This window comes from Atractosteus spatula, chromosome 7, assembly GCF_055471065.1.
Source record: "Atractosteus spatula isolate fAtrSpa1 chromosome 7, fAtrSpa1.hap1, whole genome shotgun sequence".
In the NCBI taxonomy this organism is placed as follows: Eukaryota; Metazoa; Chordata; class Actinopteri; order Semionotiformes; family Lepisosteidae; genus Atractosteus; species Atractosteus spatula.
In genome coordinates this window covers 8,302,329-8,328,301 of record NC_142712.1, presented here as the reverse complement: position 1 = coordinate 8,328,301, position 25,973 = coordinate 8,302,329, and the positions used below count along the sequence as shown (strand labels likewise).

The 25,973-nt window shown below is 35.4% G+C and overlaps 1 protein-coding gene across 3 annotated transcripts in view; it reads right to left on the bottom strand.

The window, feature by feature from the left end:
* Nucleotides 1-12,788: 12,788 nt before the first annotated feature.
* LOC148830363 (disks large homolog 2) overlaps nt 12,789-25,973 on the bottom strand; it is a 107,094-nt gene continuing 93,909 nt past the window's right edge. For all 3 annotated transcript variants that reach the window (XM_088920533.1, XM_088920534.1, XM_088920536.1), the window contains 6 exons: nt 23,327-23,377; nt 22,689-22,790; nt 19,428-19,600; nt 17,879-17,988; nt 17,460-17,551; nt 12,789-16,935 (listed from right to left, as the gene is read on the bottom strand). In XM_088920533.1, the coding sequence (XP_088776659.1) occupies nt 16,829-16,935; nt 17,460-17,551; nt 17,879-17,988; nt 19,428-19,600; nt 22,689-22,790; nt 23,327-23,377 (635 nt within the window). In that variant the 3' untranslated portion in view covers nt 12,789-16,828. The remainder of the gene's footprint in view (nt 16,936-17,459; nt 17,552-17,878; nt 17,989-19,427; nt 19,601-22,688; nt 22,791-23,326; nt 23,378-25,973) is intronic.

The following is a 25,973-nucleotide window of genomic DNA, read 5'->3' as shown; positions in this document are numbered from 1 at the left end:
TATTCACAAAAATGCTTCTGTCTTACATCTTAGAAATCTGGGTTTAATGCAGAGCTTTTTATTTTCCTTCAAGGGATTCAGTGACAAACTGAAGCAAAAATTGACTGAAAAATTAAAAACTGTTTTGATAGTTTTAATTGCAATTTCCTTTTCTAAAGGTTTACCAAAATTGCTGTAGCTCCACATAATACATTTTCCCAAAAGAAATAACACTGTATCTTTCTTAAAAAAGACTTTTGCCCAGGGCCGTATTCAGAAATATTAGCTGTCAGCTGTTCCTTGCAGTACCTGCAACATCCTCACTGTATTGATTTGATCCACTGAGTAATTCAACACAGTGTTATCCCAATTTACTATACATGCGTCATCTTGCTGTGATGAATGAATTGGAATCAAAAATATAAAAATTACATCTATTAATATACTCTCCCAAATACCTTCCTCTGACTGCTTTCAATTTACAGGACAGGTGCTAATGAAAGTGAAGCAGACAGACTTTTCTAAAAATAGAATGTCATCTACTCTCTTTAATTCAGCATTCAGTTAAGAGAAAAAAAACATTTTACATCAGTGAGAATGACATTTCCTTGAGATAGAGAGGAACATTTTTATTGGCACTCTAGGCCACCTACACATTCTGACAGTGCTGTGGGGCCAATGTGACGACAAGTCTCTGGAGTTATCATGCAGAGAAGATGATGTGTATTAAAAGGCATGTGAAAGTTACCTGGTTCTCATCATCTATTGTATTGCACATGTGGATTCTGTTCATTTCTTCCTCCACTGAAAATTTGTGAAGCAATACCATTGAGTTAATGTGCTAAGAATCTAAAGGTATCATTCCCCATTAGCTAAGAGGTGTCATTCACCTCTGTGTCTCTGTGTAGTTGCACTTCAGTCCTTTTTTCCCCATTTCATGGAAACAAAAGATGGCATTTCTTCAATAATTTTAATGGTGTAGATACTGTATACCCTCTCAAGCAATACCTTAAGGTACACAATAGTTTGTAACACACAACCTACATAGCCTATACCATACTTATACAGTATAACGAGTATATACTGTACAATATTTTATTAAAAATATTTTTAAACTATAGACACTTTAAAGTTACTATACTGTAGAACACATTTTACTGAAATATGAAAATTTCTTCATGTTAATTCTATCTAGACAAAAAAAGTTGAAAAAATCCATAATCTACAGTATACATACATACATTTGTCCCATTTTGTTTTTATAGTTTATGATTCTGCTAAATGTATGTAATACCCTGCAGTTGCCTACATTAAAAGTCAATGTTGAGTGTTTTCTACTGTGGCAAAGTGCAAAACACCTGTAACACCACAAACGCCTGATCCAGCAGCAATCTTAGCTTTCTCAGAAGGATTCCCATCCAGGTACTGGCCAGGCTTACACCTGTTTATCTTCAGTGGGTTGCCAGTTGTGAGTTGCAGGGTGATACGGCTGCTGGCTTAAAGTTAAACTCCACTACAAACATGCACTTTATGCATTGCAAAGTTAGTAAAAAAATAGTTTAGCAGACTTGCCTGTACCTTTGATTTTATGCTTTTCCTGTTGGATGTACTTTTGTACAAAAAATGTACAAAGGTTTTAAGAAATTATACAATTTAATATTTTTCCAGGCTTCAGCTTGGTTAAAGCTTCCCATCAGTAAGAAAACAAGTAAGAGTCCAAAACTGTGTTACTATGGGACTCGCAGATGGGGTATGGTGTGGCAGTCTACAGGCAAAGCCTAAACTTGTGAGCTGAAAAACAGCAGAGACCCTTGTGTTTAAAGAGGAATATTGCTACCTTGCTTTCAAGACTATAGGTGGGATACGTTTCCCAGGTCGGAGTTATCTCTGATAGTCTCAACACAAGTTCTACAGTAAACACTTTTTTGCTTGGTACAAACGTGATTTTTACCATTTGCATTAGCTAGCAGACGGGGTAAGGAGGTCTGCATGCATGGACTGCAATTGAGTGTCCAGAAGGTAGGATAAAGGCTCCAGCATCTTGTGCAGTCTGTTATCTGTCTCCAAGCCCGTCACCAACAAGGGAGCCTGCAGATGTCACAGCCTTTGAAACATGGCTTTTCCTGGCCCCGATTTCTTTCTGAAAGCCCCAGTCTGTAAAAGTGATGTGCTTTGGCAACGTCACTGCTTATTTACTCAATCGCAATGTAAAATAGGCCCGAGGAGGGGACACAGGTGGCCCATCAAACCAAAGTATTGTACTGTATCAGGGGAGCTGCAGAGAGTGGACCCCGCTGCTGAATCTGAGATCAGATGCTGATGTTAGTTGTCAGCTTAATGCACGGGTTCTTCTGTAGTTTAATATACATTATATATACAGTGTATGCTAGTTTATTTATATTTTCCCTTTTGCATATTAAGTTTGCTTGTTTGCATGTATTGTTGGGGATATCTTTAATTTTTTTGGAATTACCATTAGTCGCAAAGGCATAGAGCAAGACACTTTAGGGCTGGGTTTCTTAATCCAGGTCCTCATGATACCAGTATTGGATGGTTATTGTTCTATCTGGGCTCTTGATATGTTAAATTGGAGGTTCCATAAAATAAACATGTTTTTAGGAGAAGAAAATAAAAAGAAGTTGGTTTACTCAAAATTTTAATACATTCAATGCTCCAGCAGAGCAACTGAAAGTCCAGTTGAAAGCAAACAGAAACCTTTGAGGCTGTGAGGAGCAGGACTGCTCAATCCCTGCATGGGGAATACAGATACCTCAGATGAACCAAACTCTCCCAACCCAAATGGATCTTGGCCATTTTCCTTGTGGCCACTTAGGAATCTCCAGTCATACCTGGATAATAACTTTACTCCAGCTCTGAATACAATATGAACCCCCCTGTTGTGGTAATCGGCTGTTCTCATAGACGTACCTTGATATATAATGTACTGTAGTGTGAGGCCAACAAAGTAAGGACTTTCAATGCCTTTTTTAGTGAACAGGAAGGGCTATTCCTAAACTGAACTGGTAAATTAAAAATAAAGAAAAGGACTGCAGCACATTCCTTTTAGCTGCCAGTCAGTTCTGGCGTGAACACACATCATCCATTGCATTTCCTTCAGTGTCCCTTGGCTGCATTGGCAACCTCATGCTTCCCCCTGCCCCTCCTGAAAATATCAGTAAAAGTCCCACTCTCAGTGTGCCTCCATGCCAAATATCAGGCAGGGAAATGCCAGCCGCTACGATATTACTGCATAGTGCAAGTCATATTTATTCTTTTCACATTCCTTTCCCATATTGGCTTGATTGGAGGAGAACTTGTACTGTTATGCTAGGTAGGAAAAATGTGAGCTGTGTGTTTGTAATTTTTCTTCTTAATACATTTCCCTATACTAATATAGAGTAGCATTTGTTTTACGTAATGTACATATACAGTATTACAAAAAACTTGTTGTGTATATACAGTACATAGATATATACATATACTATACTGTGCCAGCTCTGACCACTTACCTTCAGCTTTATTCCGAGTTACATTTTAAATGATGGATAGACTTTTTTTCTTGCATTGGCTTCCTATTGAGTCACTTCTGCTGATGACAGTAGACTGTGTTAACGCAGCATACCATGTGACATTAAAGACGTACAGTAACAACCGGGACAGTAATTGTGAGACCCCAAGGAAGAAAAGGCTAATGGCTGTGGAGGTGCAACCCAACAATGGTTTATGCTTGGCATGCTCCTCGAGAGTTATCCATCATGCAATCCCTGAGGAAGTCACGAAAGCACCAGCTCTTGGCAGAGATTAAAGGGCCAAAAACGTGACTGAAGTAGAGACAAAATAAGTGCACCTACAAGCAAAAAATCATATCTCTCACATTTACAGTAGCTCTTTATTATATTTTAAATCACTACTACCTGTACGTGCAGATATTTTAGATCTTCCTACAACTTTAATGGAGACACAGTAGAAATGGTAGGCCTGGGTTTGCCTTGCCCTTTTACATCTCTAGATTTTGTGAAAAGCAAAAACCAAAGTTTGTCGTTAGTTTAACTTAGTGATTCAAGACTATTCTATTCTATTCAGCAGTGCTGAAGTGCTTGACTTATCATTCCACTGTGAAGAAGACATAATTTGCAGTGAATGTCTGTAAAACAGGTCAGTTGTAAAAAACAACCTTATTCTGCCTAAACATCCACTGAGAAATGGTGTCATGACTCATAATGTTACCCCTGGTTTGAGAACATTCAATTCACAGTTTGTTTCTTCAATAAAAATACATCAATTATTTTTTGTCGTTGGACCTTCTGCACGTCTTCAAGTATTCAGGTCTGGAGAAGCCTCTTCTGCTGAAACCTTGTGTACTTTCATTCTTTCATTTTTTTTCAGTGTAGAAGCAAACCTTCTTCATGCCCCTTATGTTGTTCCCCATTCTAACCCCTTAATGAGAACTTTGTCCTTCAGAACTCTCATACTGCAGTTTTCCAAAACTATTCAAGTTGCTACATTTTCAGTCGCCCTCAAATTTAACTACATGTAAATTGTTTCTGTATACTGTATACGTATTTCTAAACTTCCCAATCGGGCTGGAGTTCCATGACTTGCTGAGACAGCTGGATAGCTGGGTTTTGAGGAAGAAAGGAGCCCTGGAGATCTGTATGTTAAGGCCTGTCTCTTGTGAGAGCAATTGCTAAATTGTGTTATGCAAAGCGAAACTGGCAAGTGGCTTATTTATTCATAGGTAGGAAATAGAGGGCAAGATGAGTTTCACCTGCTTAAGGTGTTTTTTGTTTTAAACACTATAAAATAAAAGTGCCATGCTGGGACATGCAGAGTTTATGCATAATTTACACTTCATACGAAAGTAAATACTAGTAAAGGAAAAAACAGCATAATACAAATGTATTTGCTTCTTAATTTCACTGGGACATGTACTTAAAAATTTGAGTTAGTTCGATTATTTTACAGCACATTATTATTTTGCTGAAATAATCAAACTGACTCAAAACGTTCCTGTTTTTGTTCTAAATATATATTTCTAATGTGTTTACTGAGTAAGACATTTATAAAAACTCAAGCTAAGGAAGGGTACATCCATTCCAGGAGGAAATTGATTTTGACTTTTGACCTTTTGGGGGAGGGGATGGATAAGGTAAATGTATTGCTTTGTCTTTAATCCATTAGTAAATCAAAGGTTGTGTGAATGTAGTATAAGTTTTATACAGGTGTGGAGAAAGAGGAATAAAATAGAGCTGCGATTAACCATGGTGGAACTGGAAACATCTCTTTAAATTCACATCTCTTTAAATTCACATTGCATAGTGACAAAGACACAGACCCCTCATCTGCTGCAGAGCCTTAAGTGTTCTTTTGTGCACCAATGATTCCATGCCTTATCCAGCACCCACAGTTCTTATTATTGACAGGCTACAATTCTGTTTGTAACTTTGTGTTTGAAAAGCAATTACTTAGATTCCTACAGGGAAAATGTGCTGTGCTTTTACCCACATATGCGCTCCAGGCACTATAGAACAAGCTCTCCAGGGGCCAGGGCTTGGTCTGGCAGACCACCTCTATCAGATTGAAATACATTTTGACTGTTGTTGTTCTCGCTGTGCTTTCATTCCTATTTGTTTTCTTTGCTATAAATAGCAAATTTCATTAAACATCTCCTTACATCACTAAACGTAAGTGCATCATAAACACAATTTCCTACAGTAAAATAATTTGTCCAGGTTAAATATATACAGTATTAACACTAATTAGTAAGATACTAATAATTAATACAGAACTTCCCAATAGGGTCATTTTCCTATTAGTACTGTATATCTGCAGGATGAAATAAATTATATTTTTGTCATCAATATCTGAGATACAATTTTTACTAAATGGGATATGTTCTGTACAATTCCCATCCTGTTTCTTGGTGTAATGTGGAAGTTACTCACTTGGTGCTCAAAATAACAGTATAAAAACTGCTAGTCCTCCTCCAGTGAATACAATATGGAGTACAGTTCTTAAAGATAAAGGATTGATTTGCAACATAATGTTAATCAAATGAAGCATTCCCAAGTCCATAATGCTCAGCCTGCACTGAGTCACTCAGAATTGCTCTTTTCTTGATTGCTTGGAATGGGCAGCAATTATACTGTACATGTCCTGTGAACAAGGATGTGCAGCATCTTATGGACTACAAATATTGTCAACTGAAGCCTCAAATGGCATTGATTTGCATTGATATGTTCTATTTTCAATTTATCTGTCAGAAAAATATGTATACCTGTATTGAGTCTGTGGCTTTTGAGCAATTACCCAGTAATATTCAAGAAATTCAGTATCAGAAATTGATTCATAGTGTGTGTATTGTTCACCTTCAATCATCACAATTTATTTTGTAGGTCTTGCAAACAAAGTATTATAATTTTTCAATTCAATATTTGACAGAGCAAAGCATAAAATGGACATCACTCATTTGTTTCTCACATGCATCAACATTTTTAGAATTTCTCAAAAGGTAACTTCTTTTGTAAGTTTGATAGGATAGAGTTATAAAGCATGTATTTTAAATCTTAGAGTCGGTTTTCGTACAGCTAATTCCTACACCTACTCATCATAGCCCTTTAACTAAACGTTCTTAGGTCCTCAGATGGATGGAATTTCCATTTCACTCCCAAAGGGATTGTTCAGACAGGTGCCATTGCCATTTCATAAGAAATTGTGGGGCAGCTATAACTAGTAAATTAATCACAAAGATCATGCTCTGGGAAATGTTTTGCTCAGTGCTGAGCTCAACTGAAATTGGAAATCATCTGAAATCTTTGGCATCTTCAGCAAAAAAAAATCTCAAAGGGATTTAAGTAAAAGAAGACAAATGAACCTGTGATGGAAAAATGACTTAAATGACTTCAGTGTATTTTTCATTTATTTCTGTGATTTCTGTGGTATTTTACCAGACAAACAGTTAAACTCTCTGAAGGTCAAATTTGAGTATAACCAAATTAATTTATTTCAAGGCCTCTACTCTAAGTAGAAACGAGAGGTAGTTTTCTTACATTTTGTAGTGAAGCAGATCATAAAGGATTACACTGTAAACACAGAGTTAAATATAATCAGCTGAATGCATCTGACAGTACTGCTATTGCAGTTATTGAGTGATTAGGCCTCCAAAGAAAAATGCAAACATTGTTTTTGCAACAATGGAGATTTGTACATACTGTACAGTTACCAGAAAAATTTGGCCAAACTTGTTCTTTCCTCTAGGTTTAAAAACAGAAAAGAAGAAAGTTTAGCATTTTACAAAGTGTGGATTGAGAATTTTGATTTTTCGACCATTTTTGACAGGCTTAGCAAAAACGCAAAAAATTGGGGCAAATTTTTTTTTTTTGAGGAAACAGCAAAACAACACCTTTCCTGCACTGCAAATACATCCTAAAGCACAGCAAATGCATTAGAAAACGTGTAGGTGTTGTTCCAACACTAACCCTAACCCTACCTCAGACACTTTTGGAACATACAGTACATTGAAGGACCTGAGACTCCTCAAGAAGTAAAGTCGGCTCTGACCCTTCTTGTAAATGGCCTCGATGTTCTTAGACCATTCCAGTCTATCGTCGATGTGCACTCCCAGGTACTTGTATGAGTCCACTATCTCCACACCACTCCCATGGATGTAGACAGGAGTACAGTATGTAGTAAGATGCTACATATGTTCTATCAGTCGGTTGTGGCGAGCGCCATTTTCTACGCGGTGGTATGCTGGGGCTCTGGGATTAGAGCAGTGGATTCTAAAAGGCTGAACAAGCTCATCAGGAGAACAAGCTCTGTCATTGGGTCTGGCCTGGACCCCCTGGAGGTAGTGACTGAGAGTAGAATGCTGTCCAAACTAGAGGCCATCATGGACAACATCTCCCATCCCCTCTATGACATGCTTGTAGAAATGAAGAGCATGTTCAGCAGTAGATTGATCCATCCACGGTACGACAGGAAGCACTACAGGAGGTCAATCTTGCCTTCTGCCATAAGACTGTACAATGCATCCACCTTGCGTCTGGGCAGAGGCAACATTGACAGTGACCTGTTTCTGGACTGTTTCTGAACACTTTTCCTCGGAAATTAGGAGAAACGACGCGATGGTTATCATTGCTGCCTTGCAGCACTGGGGCCCTGGGTTCAATTCCGGATCTGGGGTACTATCTGTGTGGAGTTCGTACTGTATGTATTCCCCATGTTCATGTGGGTTTACTCTGGGTGCTCTGGTTTCCTCCCACAGTCCAAAAACACAATGGTTGGTTAATAGGTCTTGGCGTGAGTGTACTGTATGTGTGTCTACATGTGTGTCTGCAATGGACACCCATTTAGAGTGTATCCTGCCTTGCGTCTGCTGCTTGCCAGGATAGGCTCTGGCTCCCCCATGATGCTGAATGCAGTTAGAAAATGGATCGATGAGTGGATGTCTAAAAAGATAGAACAGTGCACTCCTAAAAGCTGACTGATGCTTGAATAGGCTAATAGTTTGATCAAAAAAGTGCTTTGATCATGTTTTTTTTTTAAACCACAAAACATATTCGTTTGCAGCTTGCTCCCAACTCTGTCTGCAGTGTAAATAAAAGCCTGATTAATAAAGTAAATCAATATGTAGTAAGTAAAAAATTACATCGAGAGACCATTTTATTTCTATTTTATAAATATAGTACTGTAGCTCCTCAGCAAAGGGGAGCACTACTACCATGCTTTGCTCCAGAATAATACATTGGTAAAATATTACAAAATAGGTGTTTTAAAATGTAAAATATGTAAAATCCACTTAGCTACTGCATTAAAGATTTTTCAGACATCTTTAGTTCAAAATTAAAAAAGTAAATAACCATATTCACGCCTTTTTTTAGCCTTGTTTTCTCCCTGTTTTGATTAATATTTTGTCGTCTGAATGAACATTTGATACTGTATTACATCCTTGATTTTTTTTCTATCACAATTCCTTTTTAAGCTTTCTACGTAAAACTCAGATTCCCGTGCTGCTTTATAGTCTCGTGTTTTTTATTCGGTACTGAACAATACAGTATACAGTACCTTGTATGTTACAATATGTGCAGTATAAAGTAAATGCTTAAGATGTTATTGTCGTGACCCTCTAGTCTTTGCTTTTGTGTTCATTGGTTCTACTGTCACAGAGATTACTGTATGCATGTCATCGCTAGAAAATACCAGGATATGCCTGTTCTCAGGAGCTCCATGAAGATATGATCTAATTTAGTCTGATCCCTGAGAGAATATTAAATTTGATCAGTGAAAGACCAAACCTTTTCAATTATAAATGGCAAACCTGCAACAGAATATAAAGTGCAACGTTGTTAGACAGAAACAACAGCAGAGAATAAAATGTTGTTTTAACTAAAGTAAATAAAACCCATGCTGCTGGTGTACTAGAAAAAATGTGCTGAAATATTTAATTTTAAGGAAAAGATATGGAAGTACTTCCAACGTGAGCAGCATTTACAATAAATGTAGCAAAATTCAGTTTCCCTGAGGATGTTAATTATGTAGTGAATATTTCACTAATAAGTGTCTATAAACAATCTTAGAGGAAATGGAAGAGTGTGGTCTTATTGTGAAAAATATAAATAAAAGATTTAGATATGGAAATCCAGCTCTATTCTAGTTTAAGTGAAAATCCCTTTCCTGTGTAAACTGTCAGTTATAAAGCACCTCTTTTTTGAGAGAGAGAATGCATACTTTATATATTTTCCATATATGCCATAGACTTAAAATGGTTATAATACACATACAGTAATGCACACCAACATACTGTAGGAATCACAAGAAGAAGAAAAAAATAAGTTTTCATAAGGAAATTTTGTTGGCATATCCATCTTTTTAATAGGAAGGGATGACAGTGCCTCATGAAATAAGTCACTTTTGGCTTTTCTTATATAGACAAATTAAAAGATTTGTATTGTCATGAATGGAGCTTGTTTTTAACAGATGTTTCTGAAGATTCATTAGATGGCACTTTGTCAAACAGACTTGTATCAGTGCTTTCTCTTCTTTTGTGTGAAACTTTCAGTGGTAAGTCTGATGAGGCATGGTTTTGTTCACTAAAGCAAAAAAGATATTTACCATTAAGCCCCATTAAAGACATTAGATGTCACTAGAAGTGTTGTACTGTATCTCAGGTTGTTTTGCATGAATTATCTAAAATAAGCTGTGGCAAAAGACGGCTAAGCTGTGTTAGAAGTTAAATATCGTACAGCACTTACAATCAATTAGCATACTGTAGTTTTATTCATTTCTGTCATGCTCGCCCTCGCTGACGAGTGGCAGGGAGAACTAGCATTGATGTGGCAGCTGGTTACATCACCTTCTAACCTGTCTCTCAGCATCGGTTGCAACAGATACCAATTGACAGTTGACCTGAACCACCTGGAAATGATTTACAATCACGCTCCCTTCAGGTGGTTCAGAATAAAAAAACTCAGATCTGACAGGGCTTGGGGCTCTGAAGGGTTTAGTCTCTGAGCCTCTTTAGATCTGAGATCATAGCTTTGTTTTACTCCCATGCATTGTTGGAATCCTGACCTCTGCTTTGTAACTACCTCATTCCTGAATCACTCCTTGGCTTGATATCTCTACAGTGTTTATCTTGGGGTGGGTCCTGGCCTGCTTTGACCTCATCTCCCAGATATTCCCTTTTTGGTTTCTCTACTACTGTATGTCCTCCCAGATCTGACCCTCACTTTGCTCAACTACTCTGAGGAAATCTCCTCTAAGCTTAAGCTTTGTGATTCACTTTGACCCCTGCCTGCTCGATCACGATCTCGGACTGCTTACTTCCTGCTTCCCTAGCCCAGCTGTCTCTCTGCATTCACATCTGTGCTCCCCTGGATCTCTAGCTGGCTACAACACAAAGCTGTGTGCTCAGCTGCTGTGCAGATCCCAAGTGCATGCTGCCTGTGTAGTTCCCCTGTGTGTGTAGCACAGTGCACTTCCCATGTCTGCACACTGCCTTCAGGTTTTCCAGTCTCACTCTTGCCCAGCACATGGGTGCACTCTATGCCTCATAGATCCATGGCGTGTCCCTTAGCAGCAGGTTATTACAATTTCTAGACCTTTCTGGACAGGATGTACAGTTCTCCATGAATTTTTACATTGTTTACATTTTCCGCATCAGAATACTTTGCCAAATGACACAAAATAACCCCAGAGCATCTAGTAAAACCCTGAGCTCGATAACAAGGCCAATATTATTTAATTGTTTCATGAAGCATGAAAGACACAAGCTGCTTTTCAGGTTTCCATTTGTGAAATCATGCCTGTCTCCCACAGCCCTTTACAAAAAATGCTTAATGAAAAACATTAACATTGTGCTGTAGGTTAAAGGCAGCATCCATATTTAATTATGTTAGGGATTTGAAATAAATACAAAATTTATTATTTTGATATGTTTAATAAAAAATCCAAATGCAGGAAGGTAAAATAAAACATGATAAATGTCATGCAGTAGATTGGATGTATGGAAATACCCTTTGCCACAACAACCTCCAAATAATTCTTTAGGAAAAGAAGTTTCTCCCAAGAGAGTTTGGAATCGATTGCCAAAATACTGAGCTATAGTTTTTGCAGTGCACTAGTGTTCCAGTTGCCAGCAGGCAATACTGAGATCCTCATATTAAAACATAATGACTGATAAGTACTGTAATAATGTTAATTCTGAGATACCACACCATAAAAACTGCCCATTTTAATTAGCTTGAAGCTGCCTCAATCATCCTAGATTGCAAAATACATAAAAAAGTTTTAGGATTTCTGTAAATAGATTATCATAAAAAGCTGCTTTTTATTTTAAGAAGAAGATATACTTTTGTTTTAATTTAAAATAGCATGGTTGTTTAAGTATAATAATGTAATGCATACATTAAGGAAAATAAAATTATCTGCTGTACTGTATGTGCATCAGTGGTTAGGTGTTTAATTTTCCGACTCCACACTCTTAAATTCTTAGAAACAATTTACTTTATACTATAAGTGTATTTTGGAGTTATTTCAAAGAATTAATTCAACATATCTTTAGCTCTATTTATGGTCTTAAATATGTAAAAAAATGTCTAATTCTTTGCAGAACAGAAATGTTTGATTATCCTAGCAGCAGAGTTTAGTAAAAGCATCTATGGAACTTAAAAAGTATGATGTCACATATTGATTGAACTTCATCAGTGCTGTTGTGAAGAATCTATCTCAGATCAGATTTTTGGTGAAGATTCTCCTGACAATGTACTATTGGGAACACTGGCTTGTGACCAAAACTGTTACCAAGGCTTGAGCAACCAGGATGGTTCCCACTACATGTGTTTAGTAATGTTCACTACATGTGTTTACTACATGTGTTATCCTACAGTTTTTGACATATTTTTTATTTTACATGGAATAAAAACACAGAACGATAATTATGGGAAGCAAACACACAAAATATTAGAGGGTTTGGACTAGGGTGACTAATGATATGCATTTATATATAGTCCACACGCAAGAATTGCATGAATGTGAATAGCAAGTATGAATTAAAAAATGAAGACAGTCACTAAGTAAATCACTGTAGAATTTAGTTTGCAGAGAAAACGGATTAAGTAGAAAAATGTGTCATGAATGATGCATGAAAAGTGAACATTGCATGCTAGCGTGCACTTCCTTACACATGACGTGGAATACTCTGTTACTGGAAACAGTCTGGTCTGAAGAAGATAAATTTAAGACACAATCCAAAACTCACTGAGAAGAGATGACAGCAAGGAAGGACACCACACAATGTAAGACAGACATTTTTTTTAAAAGTCTCACCAAACCTTTAATTTACAATTCAGATGGCTACTATGTAGAGTAATATTACCTTCATTTATACCTAAAGCAATTGTCTTTAAAGTGATTTTTCAAAGCAATCAAGAGTACATAACATAATGCAAAGGACATTTCTCTTCTTTTTTTGAAAAAGAAAGCAAATAATACCAAAGAATAGATGCCATTATTAATAACTGTACAGTTCCACTTGCATTTATGTGTGCTTTAATTCTTACATCAACGGGATGAATGGGATCAATGTACTGTATATCTACACTCAAGAAAGGTAATTGTGTCATTAGTTTGTCCAGGTAAAATCAGGAATGCATTCTTAAAACGTGATTTGAGACTTTGATCTGAAATGAAAGTCATGATGAAACCATATCCTTACTAAGCAAAACATTGCCAATCTTTGTCCTGTGTTGCTTGCAAGGGTGGTCTGTACTAACACAATGGGGCTTAAGGGAGAAATAAATCAGGGCATATGTTACATATATATTAAATGTAAAACAATTCTGAAAGACAGATAGTTAGTCATGACCAAATAAAGTAAAAGACAAACTCCAGCAGCAGTGGGCTAAATGGGTATACTGCAGTAACTGAAAGGTTTGGGAAAACCAATGATGTCAGAAAAGCTGTATACTATGTACAATATGTTTTACTAAGAGCAAGAAATACAATTAAGAAAATCAGATGAAGATGAAGAAAGAACATTTCATTTTCTTAAGTGCAATGTCCACTCTGAAAGGGAAAGCATATCAACACATTAAATCATATCAACACAACCGTAAATTATATTATCCTACAAACAACCAATTCATTTTCCATAATTAGATTGCACTTAGCCATATCATATCTTTCAAATCTTTATTTCTGCAAAACACAGCATGTAATAGTAAAGTAAGAGAGCCTGAAAGGCTGCATGACTAAATCAGGAAAAATAGGAAGATGCATCAGCTACATAATATTTTTGAAATGGTAGTGTGCACATTGTAATATTTATTGTTTTGAAGATTGAGTATCCTAAACCTATAGCCTTAATTGACAAATAAACTTTGATAAACCAGGATGCTTATTTTTTTCTTTATCAAACATTATCTGGTAGCCCTGAGTAAAAAACATCAATACCTTTCTTACATAAAATGCCAATTTCTGCTTGTATATAAATATAATATACGTATAAAGAAACATACAGTATGTAAATTTAAAGAGCAGGTCACATTTTTAAATTATTTTAGGTTAACAATATTTCTTAAAATTAACTGCACATTAATCTAGTACTCGCATGCCTGATGCTGCTAGTATTTTGCAACTTTATGGAAAGAGTAAAAATCTGAAAAACCAACTATTTATAGCAGGAGTGAATTTGGGGACTGATGTTAAAGGACAATACTGTGAATAATCATTACAATTTAGCATTTAAGGTCTGTGCAGAAAAATTAAGGTCCTTACATGTGAACCAGGTACCATTTTGAAAATTATTTTTTAGACCATGTTGCAAAAGGAATACAAACAAGTTCTTGGTTCAGTATGCATGAGCACAGAGGGTTCTTTCACTTACAGTGAAACAGCATTAAAGAAATAACGTCTACTGGTTTATACAACATATTTATATTTATGCATATTCCTAGAAAAAAATTGAAATAAAAACAACAGTGCTTTGAAATGCATCCTGATACTTCATAAACCTGTTTGGGAATGATATGCTATATTGTAAGAATTCTATGTGGATGACACAAGTGTGAGATGGTCCTCAATATTTTATTAAAGATGTGATTTTGATTAGAGTGCAATAGTGACATCATCTGTCATTTATTTTAATGGGAAGTTAGACAAGAGTTTATTTACTGAAATTGTGGCCACGTTGGAAATAACAGGAATTAACTTCTGCATATTTTGTGATCCTGTTTTAATAATCAAACTCCCCATCTTAAGAAATTACATTATAAGCAATGCTAGGTTTGAATAGCAGTTGAGTCAGTAGCAACCTTGGCTTCCTTTTAAGAAAACCATACCCACTTTAAGGCAAGTGATGACCGAAGTGTCAAGGGATCCAGCTAATGGAATTACAAGGCTGTATTAAAATGGAGAATACAGTTTAATTACCAGGCCATATGTCTTTATACAAACAGCTAACTCTCAACAGATGTAAATCTAGTATGAGTCATCACAGACCACATTCGCTACAATATAGTGCTGATTGATTTTTGCCCTAGCAGCCAAACTGGGATAAGCTTGTGTCTGAGATCCTCTACACATCATCATAAGCTCCAGCTCTTTTTTCCAGTTTGAGTCTCAATAAGACCGATAAGCCAGCCTGAAAGCCTAAGTGTTATGGCATCTGACTCAAAATGTTTTAGGGTGAGTAAAGACCTTTTGATGTGAATCAGTGAAATGCTTAATATGCAATAAAATTATTAATTTTGTATTAATGAAATATGGGCATATCTAGTGGAACTAATGGTCTACAGTACCCTTTGTAAATGTTTTCAGACGACTTAAATTTTTTAAACGGTATTCTTTTGTTGTTCAATTCAGAACTCTGATCACTTTCACTTTCCTTTTTCTCATGTTAACCTATTTCTCTGAATCCATTTTTGTGCTTTCTGTAAGAGAGGCACAACTATTGCTTTATTTTCCCAGCCCAAGGCTTACTTTGAGCTATTCAAGTCACAAATCTATGATAGTGAAACTCATACATTTAGCCAAATCCTGTAGCATTGACTTCATGCATTTGGCAATGTTGCAAAGGGTTCAATTTCTTATGTTTTACTTTAGCAGAAATATAGAGTAGCTGCCAATCATCTACTACAATTGTCTTCCCCAGTTGTGAGTAAGAACACAACATTCATGATGAATGACTAAAACATTGCTTATTTTCATTGATTTAGAAAAATAGATATATTCCAAGTCTGTCTCACTTGAATTTATAGTCAGTTTGAAAAGATACAGTAGTTGCTATATTGTATACAATAACGCTTCTTATGCAGATGTTCACCGTTCCACATTATGGTCGAGAAATTGGGAAAAACCCCCTTAAGTGAAATATTTTATGCCTCTGCACAGGTTTTTTCATTGAACAAAAATTCACTGTAATATTTGGAAAATATTAGTAAATTGGAAAATTTGGGGGAAATTAAGTTCAGCATTGGATCCATGTCACCATTTTGGTCATCACTGATGCACAGTACTTTTTGCTCCTACAGTCCATCAAATTCGGACAGGTTCTAAGCTCTATTTAATGTGTAAAGACAAACTCATCAGGACTACTGTATATCTAACACAAAACGCTAGTTTACATCAGTAAAATTGGCTTTTTTACAAAGTTATATTTTTTACTATAAATATTTTCTGTGCTGTTGTGCCCTCTATTAATATAAATACCAAAATATATAGTGAAAATTCCTATACCCAGTTGTATCCCTTTTATTTGTTCATTCTAGATAAAGCATCATTGTAGTTTATAAAGAATCTTTATATAGATAAAGTATTTTTTTCTCCTAGAAACATAACCAACCAAAAAAAGAACAAAAACAAAAATGAACAAATCAATGAAAAAAAAAGACAATGTCCAGGAGCCACAGAAGTGCATAGAACAGAAAAGTCACTATTTCAACCACAAATGTGCGATGAGTTTCTTGAGGGCGCTTAAGAGTGCTCAGACCTAGTTGGAAAGCTAAAGAAACTGATATTGTTTTCGTCCATATATGTAGTTGGTGAGGAGATGAGCCAGGTGGTTTCCTAGTCTCTTCACTCGTCAATCCTTCTGAAGTTTTCCTTTTCTTTTAAATAATAATAAATATATTAACACATTGTCCATGTCTGAGGCCAAAAAAGCTTCTAACACTTTGTGGTGTACATTCAGGAACATTCATATTGAAAGTGGAAAAAAGAAATATGCAACAATAATAAAAAGTCTGTTAATAGTAGTTATTATAATCATTATTAATAACCATCATTATAATAATTAATATATTACAAATTATTCCTATAGTTGCAGTCTCAGTTCCCTGGCAAGGGGTTTTTATAATTTTTCCTTTGAGGGAATCCAGATGTATGGTCCAGACTGTTCCTCTATCACTAACTTGCAGTGGTTATAAATGTCTTCTAAGGTGTTTCCTTGAACAAGAGCTGTAAAAGAAAACACAGTGGAGTCAGGCAAACACTCAACATTCAAGTCTTTAATGCCTTTGCTCAAAAAGTAAAAAATAAACGAAACAATCCAGGAAATAGGAGGAAGTGTTAGTAATGCAACCCAGACAATGGATCCTTTCAATGCTTATACTGTGAGATTAAAGTACCAGCTGTGTGTTATTTTGTGAATACTCCCTAATACTTGCGATCATATCTTGCATGATCACATCCTTAATAACTGTAAGCTCACAATAAAAGTGACAGAAACATAATGCATACTGTACCATGCCTCTCTAAAAAGGATAAAGTACTGGAGAATTTCTTCAAGAAATAACTGGACAATATTCATTTAGTTCCTAAACTGCAAGATGGGCCAAATAACCTATTTTGAAAACAAAAATGTGAAAACACTGCAAATGAAATTATTTTCAATTGTGCACAGAGATAAAACATAATATATTAGTACTAAAAGACAAGAGGTGTCTTTCTTTCATGCATCAAACATATCCTGCATTCTTTACCTGTGAAGTATTCGCCAAACTCTTGTTCCAGCTTCATGGCTCGATCATAAGTTTTCTTTGCCTGCTCTTCTGTGAGTCTTTTATTCATTTCCCTGATGAGAGGTTTGGTTATTTAAAACAAAAAACAATGTGATGTTTTGCAATATAAGACAACATACAGTATTTCACAATGCAAATAAAAAAACTAATCATGCCATTCATTGCAGCAAACCATTCAATTATTTCTTAGACACTGTAAAATAGTATTTTTATCGGTTTAAAGGTCTAATTTGTTCATCTGTCCAACAAGATATCAAACAAGTCACTATGTATTTTTATCCATTATTCATTTTTTTTGTATAAAAAGACATAAAAGGTTACATTACTGAAAAGCCTAAAAAGATATCTTAAAAAAGGAATTAAGTATAAGAATTACTTACATTAACGACTCAATAGATTTAGGCTTTATAAAGATGGCGATGGGGTAGAGTTGTGCAACTTGCAATCTTTTAATAGCATTTCCTGATACATCCAATATACAGTGTTTTCCCTTCAGAAAGAAAAGAAATAGATCACAAATTCCAAACATCCATCTGTAAACAATTACCACCATGTTTTGAATATAATGTATATTAAATCTGCTTTTAAGTACAAGTTTGAAAAAATAAAAACAATTTTATTACAGTTTTGCCATCGGTAGTCATTCTGTTCACACAAAGAAAGTGGTGTATAAAAACAATATGGGCTAAAGAATGCTGATATTACTGGAATTATATGGTAGTAATAAACTGAACTAATCTCAAAAATACTATTTACCTTGGAATTATATTTACAATTACAATTAATATCTAGCTAAAATAACACTAGACAATTTCTGAATCATTCGATGAATAGTTCCATTACTGAACCCTCATGACATCACCCTTGTAAATCTCATCACTAGTGATGATAAGACTGATGATTTACAGGAGGGTGATGGGTCAGGTGTTATCATATGGGCTAACAAACACCCAGAGCTTAATAGCCTTAAAACAGTGGAAATAGAGATTTCCAGAAACATTCTCCAAAACGTTTCTCCTTGGTAATCAAGGCTGTCGCTGTGAATGTGGTGGAGTACTTTACATTTTGGTGAATTATGATCTCTGTCACCTTATTATCACCAGTATCAAAGAGAAAGAACAGCTCTCTCACCCAGGTTTCCACTTGTTACATAAACGTCCCTCAGAAGGGCATGTCCAATCTATTAAAACCAGAATTACCTGGTATTTGAACATCTTGTTTCTTAGGGCTGTCTTTTTGCTCAACCTGAATTCCTAGTTATACTGTATTTCAATTTCTTGTACATGAAATGTACTGTACTTGGCGAATAAAAGTGATTCCGATCACAAGTCTGATTTTGATTCATCTCATTGTGAGAATGTCAACAACACGTGAACAATGAAACTGAAGGGTATCAGATGCGCTCACTTTTACAGTTTAGAGTATCTGAAATGTTTTTTATATAGCTTTTTGAATATATTGTAACGCAACGGGGGCTCAGGCGGGCACCCTTGCCGCATTAGGTCGGCCCCCCACCGTCGGGGGCTCGAACCCGGGACTCCCGTGTCACTCAGCAGGGACCCATCCCGGTGAGCTAAAGAGAGATCTCCCCACAGCCCAGTAGCTGTAGTCCTGCTATCACAGGGAAGGGCGGCGACGTCACCTGCTCTGGTAAGCCGGCTCTTACACAGTACCTGTCGGCCGTAAGCGTTACAATATTTTTTTTAATTTACATATCTTCTCTACAGTATATCCTTTCCAGGAATGACTTTTTCAGAATCACTTCTAGTTGTGAAAATCAGAAATCGTTATGACTGGTGGTTGCTTGCATGTTTAACATCACATAAATTGGTAAACAGCTGCTCAGTAGTATGTGTGGGCAGCGTATCCTTGCACATGATCAAACCAATTAAAATGTGAAGCATGACGACTTTGTGACTTTCCCCTTACCCGCTCTGCTACGTATTTTACAGATTGGACGCTGGTTCCATACAGATTGTCATTATACTGTCCAGCTTCAATAAACTTGTGCTCTTGGATGTCTTTCTCCATTTGCTCTCTGGAGGTGACAAAGTGGTAATCCCGCCCATCCACTTCGTAGTCACGCTTTGGTCTCGTGGTATCTAGGAAGAGCATAAGACTTTATTCTCTGGAAATGTGAAATTAGGCCAATCAGCAAGACTGAACATAATATCAAATCTACAGCATAAACAGTCTAAGAATGCAATGGATTAAATATGTACCACTGATGAATTTGTAATGTGATTGCTGTATGCTTTATTTTTACAGTGCTGTCAAATTAAAACCTTCACAACCAACTCCTTCAGATACATATGAAATCTGCATGGCAATTAGCCTTAATAAATAATTTAAGACAAAGCTGTACAGCTGAATTCCTGAAAGTGGCAGTTTGCTTTTTTTTGTTGTGTTTTAATCTTCATACATTTTATACCTTTGATTGCTCTGAGTGATTCTCTGTTGTTTTTTGTTGGCGTTTTGTATTTGCCATATCGTATAACTACTACAGCAAAAATAGCTGCCCCCTGCCCTGCCTAACATCCATCATCAAAAACAAAAATATCAAACGGACATTTGCAAAGGAAAAAAAGACTGTGGGGTAATGCTTAAAGCTGGAATGTAGCCTCATGCATCGACATTAAATAGAATATTGATATGCTGTATAACCTGTACTTTAATTCCCAATTAATTTAAATTATTTTTTAATTTCTGAAATGCTAAATAATGTAAGTATAAATGAAAACTGACAACTGCACAAGAAGAAATAGAGTATGTACAAAAAACAGACAATAAAAGATTATTTGAAGTACAAATGAGATATAAAGCCTTATACAAGATTTAACAACAATGTGGTTTCTGCATGTAAATACAAAGTATAAGCAGTTTGCTCAAATCTGCAATTGTCTATATTATAGCGAGTAAATTTAGGGTGATACAGTATGTCCTGAAAACTGTCAATACAGGAAAGCATCTTTCTGATTTAGAAGCTGCTAAGAAAATTGAAACTCGCCTGAATGAGTTACCATGCAAAAATATAAAGCCATGAAGCTACTTTATACCGAGGCTATGAAATAACGAATTTCTAATTGTACACTGTACATTGTTTGCATATACTTGTGAATTAATTTTTGAATAACAAAGACCATACATGTGGACACTTAAAAAATACATTTCAGTATAGACATGCTTAATGTTTGTTTAACATATAACATATTTTACTATTAAAATTACAGCCTAATATTAAAAGTTTCAAAACCTCAACAGCTCCTAGAATAAAGTAGCTCATTACGTCCATGACACACTAGTGTGGCTTCTCTTTAAATTATTTTTAATTATAGCACTCTATGAGGTTCAGCACTATTAAGTTTTAGAAAGCTGCATGATATCTTGGTAATAAAGATGATCACATGTAAAACAACAAAGCAAAAGCAAAAGTAATTAGAACGAATGTAGGCATTTTATATAATATAATAAATGTCTCAGCCAAAGAAAGCTAAACATAAATTTCTTAAACATCACAGTGACACAGTAGGTTTGCAGTTTATGCAAAGAGCAGATGAAACAGGTTATCAAAAAATGATTTGGAGGATGAAACAATTCAATATTACAGATTTTATGGAAAACTCTCTCATCTACAGTACTTAGATATATATAGATATATATATATGTTGGATATCTAATACTGTATGTCTATGTCCACAGTCTATATCCTTCTTTGCATAAGCTCACTTTAGATAATTGCATTATCTAAATAGCAAATAAATTAGCATTTGCCCCTATAGAAGCAGGGTGCAATTTCCAGATATCAAAGATTAAGAATAAAACTACCACATCAAAAACTATTGCATTTCTACATGTTTTAAATTGTTTGCTATTATTTCTGTACTAATGACTAATTTGCTTACTTACCCAAGCGCCCTGAAAAGTTAGCTGCATTTTTTAGGTGTTAAAAATAAATAAAAAGATAAATACAGAAATTAAAGCTGAAGGTCAAAAAGAAAGGAAAGGATGGACAGTTTCATTGGGATCTACATTATAGAGAACAATAAACAGTCATTCGGTGTATAAGACATCCTCTTACAGGTAATACTTTCTAACTTGAGTTTATCCAGAGTGAATTGTTGATCTGTGTTTGCATTTTATACAAGGAAAGCTAAGGATATTATTCTCAGGTTAGAAAATGCAAAGTGTATTAAATAAAGTTATTAAATAAATCAATGCAGGGAACAGTGTTGTACGGTATAATTTATGTGAACTACACAGATAATTGTGGATTTGTGTACACAATATCAATACTGTAAAATGTTTTATTTAAGGTAAGGAGAAACAATAATAATATAACAATAATAAAAAATGAAAAAAGGATATTGAACAAAATAAACCCCAAGACTGAAATATTATAAAATGTATTTATAAACAGCAGGGGAGTGAGATGGTAAACATATACCTAAGCACGTAGTCCCTAATAATGTCTGAGGCAGCACTGTCACTTTCAATAGCACAAGGGTCACCATGGAAACATGGGATGTTGACAGTCATAGAGATCGCATACAGTATATCCAGTAGGTTATGCCATCTCTATCGCCACAATGGTAAAGCATGGCCTCTACTCACCATCACACTGCACATGAAAAAATTTACTGTTAACAACTCATTTACCGTTCAGAGAAACTGATGAAGCAAAAAATTAAACAGTAATATTATGTGGTATTATGTGATAATCCTTCATTTTGCTTACCATGTAGTATACAATGCAGTATACAGTATTCAAAAATTCAAAAACATGTACAGCTCAACCTGTAATTCCATTTACACTCAGTCACAAACTAAATTTTACTAACTTCAAATGTTCCTATTAATCACTTCTACTAATTTCACTAACAATAGCAGCTGTTTTGTTATGAAAGAGGAAAAAATGTCCCCTTTTCCTTTTCATCTTGTACTGTGCATTCAAAGCCAAAGCAAGAGAAAATCTGTTTCCTGAATTCATCTCACTGTAATGCTCTTTAAAATTATGCTCACTTTGAAAACTTACTGTAAAAAGACATTTTGACAAAAGTCAAATAAAACAAAAATGAAACAAAAATGTTTATCAAATCTGCAATACATAAACCCAATAAGGTAAACAATGAAAAAGGCTGGAGGTGTTGAGTATCAGAACCTGTTGCATTGTCAGGCTTGTACTGTACTTACGTGGCACACATGATCCAAACTTGTCAGGGAATTCAGATATTAGATCATCATTAATCCTGTCCTTCATCGGACCCAGGATGATAACAGGTCTGGTGTAGTTGACTATTAAGAAAATAAAGACATACACACAGCACTACATTACTGTACATATTATTAATAATAATATCCTTAACAGATTTAACAGAGATAATGTTCAATCACACACTTAATTTCCTTTTGAAAATATGACTCACATAATCTGGATTTCTATCTGGGAATTACACAATAGAAATTAATTCTTTGAACAAAGAAACAGCTGTAGAAGAAACTAACAATACAATAATTATTTTTGCCTCTTGCTTTTCACTGACAGATCATGGCCCATTTTTCCATCCCATAGAGCTGAATGTGCTCATTGTTTCTAGCCAAGGCATCTATGAGCTTCTTTTCTACAATGGTTAATCAGAGACATGCAATATCTACGACACAAATGTACCTGTCAAGAGTCCTATTCAGGAATGTATAGATTAAGAAAGATTCCAACAAAAGTACGGCTGCTTTAGAATTATAAACTTTAAATATTTAAGAAAAAAGAATGTAAACAAAATAAAACAATCATTATATACTACTTTCAACAGTTTTGTGTAAAAGCCACTTACTTTCTTGTCTAATGACAGGCTCATAGGAAAGAATCAAGTCCTCTTGACTCCCTGGTGGTATAAAAAACATGCATAGGTATGGGATACTGACACAATCCAGTATTATGATATATTATGTCCAATATTAAGTCGAACAATGTCCATTATGAAAAGCAGATCTACGCTTATAAACAGCAGTCTTTGTAAAAATGAATATAAAGACAAAATGGAAAAAAAAAAACTTCCGAACGTGATTCACATGTCCAGCATTCTCAGAACAGGAAGCATTAGCCGATATCATTTTGCTGTGAAGTAAATTATTTTCACACACACACATTTTGGGTATTCTTCCAAGTTTCATGGTATTTAAATTTGGTTTGGTACAGACAGAGACACAAAAGGAAGAGGGAGCACATAGGAAAGAAACAGAAAAATAATAAAGGTGATGTAGAGTATCAGATAATCAAATGCCTGCTGATGTGTCTGTACAATTTCATTTTCTCTCTGGTGTTGTACGGTATTTCATGCTCACTAGGATAAGTAGATAAAATGATAGAACACACATGAATAGAAAGCAACAGCCACTTCTATCACATTTGTTTGCCATACTCAAATCCTTCATTGCTGCAGCATGTGAGTGCAGGTGCTAAAATATATTATCTGAAATGGAGTTGATCAAAAAGTGCAGTTTTTCTAAGCACAAAAATTGTTGAACATAATATTTTCATTCACACAAAAACTCTATGTACATTAAAAAATGTAGCTCTGTGCAGGTAATTACGGCCTCTTTCCCACCAAAGATCAATCAAACAGTGATGCCATGGCACAGCACACATAACCATACACATGCGTCCATTGATCTCCCTGTGATAAACAGCTTCGGTGCTCTAAACAGACAGGTTATACATCACTTGTCCCATTATATTCTACCAGTGAACACGTTTAACCCCTATTGTGAACTTCTTGCACTCAAAGTAGTATCTCCTGTGGTGACCCTCTGTAGAGGAAAGGATAGATTCTGCTGATAAAGGTTTCAGGAAACACAATGTCAACTGTGTGGTTTGTTAAAAAAATTCTTGTTTCAAAAGTACTATCAGCATCCCTGTATTCAAGGTCAGCGTTGCCATCACTACTTTGCAATGTGACATTTAACTTATATATATACTGTATATGTGTGCTCAATTCTTAGAGAAAAAAGACAAAATGCATACCAAAAGGTTTTACACTTTCCAAGTGATCTGTCTCAAAAACTGAAGTCACATGGTGATAATGTTTCAATAATGTCTATTTTGACATAAGCTTCAGGATTTGCCCAGTCTATACCAATAATTTGAACTGTAATATAGTATTTATCATTATTATTGCTACTATTCTTTTTTTTCTTTCTGTGTTGATTCCCTGTGATGCTGCATTTTAGTGTTAATAAATGGAAATACTAAGGGCAGCGTTTGATCAGACAGTGAAATGTGAATACAAAAACTGATTGATTGACATAACATTGCCCTTAGCACTCCAATCTCTTATCCTTAAAGAAAGAGCTAAGTCTTTTGGTGCTACAGCATACAGTACCTACCATACAGTATATTGTGCTGCTCTACTAATACAAGTCCAGACTGGATCTTTAAAATGAGGACAAGGTAAAAAAGAGGATTTGGAAACTGTACAAAAACTCTAAAAAACTACCGGGAAATAATGTGTTTAATTTTGGTAAATTTTAAAACATTTTTTTTAAGAATGGGCATGGTCCTTATAAATATATATATAAAATATAAATATAAAGGTGAAGAATCCCATTACCTTATTTATCGTAATATACTGTAAGTATAGTGTAGTGTCAAGGCATAAGAGAAGGATCACTTTCCTTTGCCAGATCATTACAGTTGGAAATAAAATTAAAAGCAGACAGGGTGCATTTGTAAGTTTTGTCTGACACTTAATACATCGGTATTGTTAGAACAAGCAGGTGTATCAGTGGAGTTTAAAATAGCAGTTCAGTAGGAAGGTTAAAGCCTAATCTCACCCACTTCTGCTTACAGTATCTACAGTACATGTACACTGTACAGTATATATGTACTTTATCTCACACCCTGGACTTCACTGCTGTCGCCCCATCTACACCCTTGTAGCAGCTCCCTGGCTCAATCCTCGCATTAGAGAAGGGGAGTTCAGGCAGTCTCACTGCTAGGTCATCATTTTCTCCACTAGGTGAGTTACGTCAAACGCTCTCCATACATTGCTTCCCTCTAATCACCTTTTTTAGGATTTAACCAAACCACTTCTATCACTTCAATTCTGGCCTGCCTCAGAAAACTTATAACACAAATCGAAGCAAATACAGTACATACAGTAGCACGTCATATCCTGGAAGAATGTATTTACTGTACTGTATATACTGTAGTTTACTTTAGTTGCTGATAATATTTTAAACATGTTTAGAACAATTTGTTTAGAATTCCAGATAAAATAAGACAAACCAATGAAATTTTATTAATTTTTAATGCAAATGAAACGTTAGCTTAACCCTTTTCCTTACATTGAAATTGCAATGGTTCCATTAACAAATGTCATTATAAAGCATTTTATTAACCATTGTTGCACCATCAAATTTTGAAATATACATTAAATACCTGCTTTTTATAATTTAAGATTTGGTTAGATCCCCTTTAAC